The sequence below is a fragment of the Seriola lalandi genome, unplaced genomic scaffold (assembly GCF_002814215.2).
Source record: "Seriola lalandi dorsalis isolate HSWRI2012SDOR001 ecotype SW California unplaced genomic scaffold, Sedor1 jcf7180002054582, whole genome shotgun sequence".
Taxonomy (NCBI): Eukaryota; Metazoa; Chordata; class Actinopteri; order Carangiformes; family Carangidae; genus Seriola; species Seriola lalandi.
This window is the reverse complement of record NW_019525135.1, coordinates 1,156,633-1,163,593: the sequence shown is the minus strand read 5'-3', so window position 1 is coordinate 1,163,593 and position 6,961 is coordinate 1,156,633. Positions and strand designations below refer to the sequence as shown.

General features: G+C 38.8%; 1 protein-coding gene across 1 annotated transcript in view; it reads right to left on the bottom strand.

Moving 5' to 3' along the window:
* slc44a1a (solute carrier family 44 member 1a) overlaps positions 1–5,734 on the bottom strand; it is an 8,455-nt gene extending 2,721 nt beyond the window's left edge. The window contains exons 1-9 of the mRNA XM_023418550.2: positions 5,464–5,734; positions 5,129–5,215; positions 4,052–4,194; positions 2,799–2,935; positions 2,508–2,601; positions 1,887–2,056; positions 1,306–1,395; positions 1,009–1,151; positions 651–837 (exon numbers count right to left, since the gene is read on the bottom strand). Of these exons, the coding sequence (XP_023274318.1) occupies positions 651–837; positions 1,009–1,151; positions 1,306–1,395; positions 1,887–2,056; positions 2,508–2,601; positions 2,799–2,935; positions 4,052–4,194; positions 5,129–5,215; positions 5,464–5,487 (1,075 nt within the window). The 5' untranslated portion in view covers positions 5,488–5,734. The remainder of the gene's footprint in view (positions 1–650; positions 838–1,008; positions 1,152–1,305; positions 1,396–1,886; positions 2,057–2,507; positions 2,602–2,798; positions 2,936–4,051; positions 4,195–5,128; positions 5,216–5,463) is intronic.
* Between the last annotated feature and the right edge of the window lie 1,227 nt (positions 5,735–6,961).

Genomic DNA, 6,961 nt, shown 5'->3' with positions numbered 1-6,961 from the left:
AAAAAAAAAAAAACCCACCATAACCAAAATTAACTGGGCACAAATGGTCTGAGATGCACATCAAAATAAACCATATTTCATAGTAGTAGTCTTCATAATAACATTATGCAACAACTTCTTCTTCACACTTGTGAAGGGACGGAGTTTAAGAAAATATTTGATTTAACTCATCAAACCAACAGAAATGAATTGGGAAAGTTTTATTATATATTTATAATACAAAGCTCACTGTGAGTCTGTAATTTATAACTTCACTGCAGCTGAAGTTGTAAACATTAATGTTTACCTATTCCCATACTTACTACAATATAACAGAAAGAATAGTTAACATGGAGGAAGACAATGTGAGGTTTTGACTTCACTTGTGCTGGCCTGTTGTTTTAAATACCACTTAGACAGAAATAAAAATCAACTGTAGAAAAAAGAGAAGTGGGAGATGAAGAGAGAAGTTGTTCTTTGACTCCATCCTCCCACATCACGAGACCGGCACAAGATTCCAGATGTGGGAGTTTAGTCATGCCACAAAACAAAATGTCACAAGTAACAAACTTAATATTCTACTTGTTTAGGAAAGGCTATCACTAACACATCTAATGCTAGAGCAGTTTTGAATCTGACAAACATCTATATAAACAAGCCTCTGTCCTAACCTGCAGTCCCGAGGAAGAGAAGCACAGCGATCCAGTAGACCCAAAAGAGCATGAGGCAGATGAAGGTCCAGAATGGCTGCAGGACCAGCAGGGGAAGATGGATGAACACTTTACCCGCCACATGGAACAGGGAGATAGTGAGGGCCACACGCTTCCTCAGGAAGAACATCACCAGCAGGAGAACTACCTAAAAGATTATAACAAGGAGTTTCTAGTAATCTATTACAATCATTCAATGGAGCTGTGGAGTAAGATGATTACATTTTAACAAGTAGATATTTTCTGTCATATCAGGAAAGTCTTGTACAAGAAATCCCAAATATACGCACACACACAGTACCTACGCACTCCTACATACCGTGAAAATTGTAGCACCGATCGCATACACAAGCAGGGCCTTGACATTGTCTGAGGCCACTTCTTTCCCGAATGCTGATGTGGTGTTATTTTCAAGGGCAATCCTGTGGTCAGCGTACAGCCACCAGAGGACACCTGTCCCACCTTCAAAAGATCAGAGCAGATACTGTTGTCTTGTATCACCATGATATAATTAAGAGTGTTTTAATAAAACCTGAACATATTCAGAAGATGCCAAAATGAATTACATGGCTACGAGTGCTAAAAACCATACAGACTTGTTGCTGTTGAAAGTTACCTATAGAGCCGATGATTACCAGAACTGTGAGAATCCACACCAGCACTTTAGAGATGTAACGAATGACAACCATCATGATCAGGGACAGAACTGCATCAGAGGAAAAAAACAAACAAAACACAGATCATCATTTAAATAGTACACCATGAAGTTCGGAATGAAAAGAGCCCAAACATCCCATGAAGGGAAAGACTGTCCTGTTATAAATAATGCAGCCTTGACAGATAACAAAGATAAAATATCTAGATCAAAGGTGTCTAAAACTGACATAAGATCACTTTTGTCTTTTTTGCTGTACCAATGGAAGTGGATAGAGCAGACCATAAATTAATGTCTGTGGTCTGAACTTCAGCCTATACAATGGTGTAACCACTCAGACATTTCCTGTTATTATTTTGACAAAAATAGCCTCTCTTCCGACAGTTGCCTTCCTACTGAGTCCTACTCAGCAATTACAGCAGTGCTCTGGGAGCAGCAGAAAAAATAACATAGCCGTATTTTCTCATAGGATAAAAGCAATTCATTATTCACAAAAGATATCCACATGCACATGGTAAGGCAGCTGTAACCATGAGTTGTACCTAAAGCCAGAAGACAAAGGCCCATGATGATCTCCTTGCTGGCCATCACCCCAGCAATGACCCGGCGCAGCACAGTGTTGTCACTGACGAATGTGATGAATCCCTGGGCAAATTCAGCATAGCAGCCGATATCCACAGGAATACAGCGGTGTAATAGCGGGATGGCCTTACTGCAAACATGAAAAACAGGGGTTCATTTATTTTTGCTGAACCGTTCTTGAAGCAGAAGTCTATTGACAGCAGCAAACTATCTATATACTGTATATTTTCGTTATGTATTTGGTCCTTTCTGGTCCTGGAACTTGTATAAATAATGACTGAATAAATAGACTCGAAGACTTGTAAGCAAAATGATAAAAATGGGAAATAAAGCAACGCTACAAGGATAGCAGTTTCCCCTATTAACACCAGAGACACGAACATCTCTGTCAGTTGCCGCCCTGGTTCAAACATATTGTACCCACATCAGCTTCACTAAACCCTTGACAAGCTCTTAACGGATGTTCCCCTTTCCAGGATATAACAAGGATAGCATTACAAACAGGGGAGAAAAACTGGTGAAGTAACTGTCTTGTGTATGAGCTAACATTTTATTAAAAGCTAAAGGATATTGTTGTTTACCTTTGTGAAACAGGAAGTTTGGGACATTTAGTATATCTCTCTGAATGGCTTGTGTATCTTGTAGGAGTAATATCATAGGAACAGAGATGAGAGCCTAAAAACAGGAGAACCAAAGATTAGATTAGATTTCATTGAAATATCCTAAAATCTATCTGCAAACAGTTATGATGTTAGTCAATGTATACCCCATTTATGTCCAACATTTATTATAAATACACAGAAATATGAGTAAACTTAAAGTCTCAGTTAATACACTGGACCAGGTTTTCTCTAAAATATTTTTTTTCTCACCATTATTCAGAGCAAACTTCTTTAAGTCGTTGTAGGTCAGCAGTTCAGTAGCAGGGCATTTGGAGACACACAGGGCAATGGACTTGATCCTCCTGTTTATGAGGTCAAGGTTGCAAGGCTCTAGAAAAAAGACATACCTGAGAAGAAGAAAAATGTAATTTAAGGTTTATTAACTGTTCAGTATAAACGTGCTGCCACAAATGTCAGTATATCTTGTTATATTACTATGCCAGTTTGGGACTGTTCTGTCTGGCCAGAAAATGAAAGATGTTGACATTTGCTACCCTGTCACACAGATGCTCCTTTGTAGCCAAAACGCCTTTTATTCAAAGCCTCCACGGGCAATCAGCCCATCAATAAAGCATGACCCATTGTTTCAGTAAAACTGGGCTTGCAGGCTGCATGCTGATGGAAATCTACTGCCCAAAAAACGGGAATACAATCAAAGACTCCTCACATAAATAATGACAAGGAGAATTTGTGACATTTCTCTCCAGATGATGAGTGTATCACATTGACCTAGAGAGAAATTATAAAGAGAGAGATATGCTCTTAAACTGTGCTACTCATTCAAATATATAAGAACATAAGCAGCAGAACACAATGCACTGATGGATCAGTTTAGCTGCGTTGGTGATATGAATCTGCATCAACCTCCTGAGTGATAACATTTTATTGCCTTCAATTTATGAAAATTACGTTGCTCGAACAGACCGAGCATCAGACTCTCCCGGATGGAGAAAAACACTGAGAATTTTTCCTGACATGTTACCACCCAACTTTTGTGTAAAAGTGAATTATTGTTCTGCTATTTGGCACATATAAGTTTCAGGTAAATACATGTAAATAGGTCATGGTCTGGACAGCTCAACCTTGTCAACCATGGAAGCCAGGAGGTAAACTTAATTGTTTACAAATGCAGCAACCACTTGTTTGTGGCAAATTAGATTAGGATTACCTGATGCAATCCTTGCATGCACACAAGTAATGTTGAATGGCCTCTTCTGTGCCACTAACACTCAACTACAGGGGGCAAAAGAAGTCTCAACATGTCCACTTTAATGTACAGAATCAATAACTGAATAATCTGGCACTGTTATCAATTTAAACAGGAAATCAGAGCAGATTAAAGTATATAAGAGCCAGCAGGGATTTGATGCATTACATATTTTCTTATTCTATAATTAAGATTAATATGATGTAAATTAACCCCTATGTCACATATTAAGTCATTTGTAAATAATCTGACTAACTTTTTTTCTGTCATGTCCCGGCCACTGAGGGGTACACCTTCGATCTTGGTGTTATTGTGACCGCAGGTGTTGCCATAACTGTCATATCCTGAGATAAGTCTGGAGGCAGCTCCTGTGGCAATGGGGTAGCCACAAATACAGCCCTGCAGATGACACAGATCAGAGTAGATAATGTTAACTATCTGCATGAAATATAAAGATTAACTTCATTAGTAAGCAGACAGCACCATGAACTCACCTTTCATACATTTAATAGTTTTGATGACAAAATCTAAAATCAAATCCTGTTATTGTACACCTACAGTAACTAAAACTAATACAGTCTTGTCCAACAGTCCTGCAATAAATCCTACCTTTGCAATGGTTATAATGTTCAGTTATTGTTGAAATTGAATCAGAAATATGTTTATTCAACTTTGTAATCACTCTGAAGGTTGTACCTTGCAGTGCTACTGCACTGTATTGTGTTATTCTGAGTACAACACAGTGCAATTCACCAATACCGCAAACTACACACCCCAAAATGACCATGAAATTGAATCAGGATGTCTCTGATTCACTTTCAACCAAACCTGAATTTACTGCTGGACTGTTATGCAAAGGTTACCTATTTGCATTAAAGGGCCAATTCACTGATCTCTAACTTTATTGGTAAGCATTCATGGATTCATCAGTATCTACTATAAGCATGTAAGAGACAGACATGCATAAATACACACACTGCTCTTCAATCGAGAAACAGTCCTGCAATAAGTCCTTGAAGTGTTGATTCTACTTTATGTTCATTTTGAAGACTGCAGTTTGTAGTGTTATTGAATTGTATTGGGTTATACTGAGTGTAATGTAATACAATTCAAGCCTCATTGATATAAATGGGGTGGGCTAAATGTTAGAAACACCTCAGTGAAAGGCAATACAATTCCACAGCTACACAGCATGCTCTAAAAATAACTATGAAGTTGAATCAACACCTCTCTAAAACAGTTTTAACATTAAATCGATCATTACAACTTTAATGCAGGGCTGATATATTAGCTTGCATCCAATATAAATACTCTTATTCAACTGAAGACTTACCATTCCTATACAAAACAGTATGAATATGATGAGCCATGGGATGTCCGTGCAGCTGCGATCCTCCAGCGGTTTCCAGTCACGTTTACTCTGCCAAGGCATAAATAACAGACAGGAGCGGTTACCCTTGATTCTGTTTATGTTGGGACTGCGCTGCAGTAGCGACTCTGCTGCTCCAACATCAGCTGACAAAAAACAAGCTATTGCGTTGTTGCTGTAAAACAGGCGGCTGCTCCTGCTGAAGCAGAAGTGACGTTAACGTTGCACACGATGAGTAAAGCCTTGTTTTGAAGTTTTAAAGTAGCCATAACTTCAATCGTGTTTCTTTTCTAACTTACCTCTCTGCTGCCACAACATCCCATTGTGAAGTACGAGAATACTACAACTTCAGCTAACCCGAAACAAAACTTTAAATGGCTTTTCTTCGGTCAAACTTTTTCAGCTCATGTCCTTTTTTCTTTTATCTTTCCCTTTATCTTCTTTGTTTTTCCCTATGACCGGTGCCAGAACACAAATATACAATTTTATTTGTGCTTCGTTTATTCCATCGAAAAACACCCATTTGCGAACGTCCCTGGTTAAGAGCTACAGGTAAACACGGAAGGAGTCAAATTTCCCATGCTGCCTTCATAGGTAATCAGAAAAATCCGTTTTAAGCGAAAAATCTGACTTGGGTGAAGAAACAGCATGACCCGAGCAGATGTTGACTCATAATGGGGGAAAAAATATATATAATCGAAGTCTCTCTTCTCCATGATGCTTGGAACAACCTACCTATCAGGTACACTGAAACACGGTACGCAAGTGTACCTGGGAGAATTGGTGCTATTTTAAAAGCAAAAGGTGGTCAGGTGGTGTCATTGTTTGATTCAGAAAAAATGTTACATATAGTGAACATATAGGATTTAGAAAGTTACAATGTTTAGTGAAAGCAGCACAGCGCTAGGTTCACAGTTGGGACACACGTGAAGAATTTGGCGCCGTTTGCTGGAGTAAAGCAGTAACTGTACACTGTGAAGAATGTTGGATGAATACAATTAATAGTTGTTGGCAGGCTTGTCTCTTAATGGCATAAATCAAACTAAAAAGACTGTGAAAGCTTAATTGACTGAAATTAGCCGTTCAGGAGGAATTGACGGTTTGCTAACTGTGCCACCTTGCGGCTGCCATATTTAACCCACAAAGGTGAGTAATGAGACCTTTCAGACTCATACTCTGGTTAGTACAGAAACAGTTTGTTTACTGTTAACTATTCCCATTTCTTCATGTACAGTCTGGCTGTTCAGCTTTACGTGCTTCTCCTGGTCCATGTTGTGTTAGCAGTTAAATAAGTTTCACATTGAGGTGGCTGCATATCTTCTTAGTTTTCAACGTGTTAAAATGGCTGACAATATTCTCTATCTTTATATACAGTAACTCCCTACATTGATAAATATGAGATTTTGTCGCCCCTGTCAGTCTGTTTCAGGTTATTACAACTCGTTTCTTCCATCTAATGCTAACTTGTTTATACTGTATATTACAGGCAGTCCCATGTGGCCCTGCTGCCAGGGGACTACAGGACTACTACTTGCCCAGACACACTTGAGTGGGGATGTATGCTGAAGGACCATCTCCTCAGTCATCCTTCAACTTAACTGCATGTGGTAGGAGCATCTCAGATTTAAAAGTCCAAGCAAAAGCAAAGAGTAGTTATTTGAATTTGCCCTGTTTCTATAGCGCAATTTCGTATCTCTGTAAAACTGGCCCCTTGTGCATTATTTGTATTTTAGGAATAGAGGTTTTTGCACTGATAGCCTCGACCTGAGTGTTTTCTTTTCAATTTGCAATTCATAG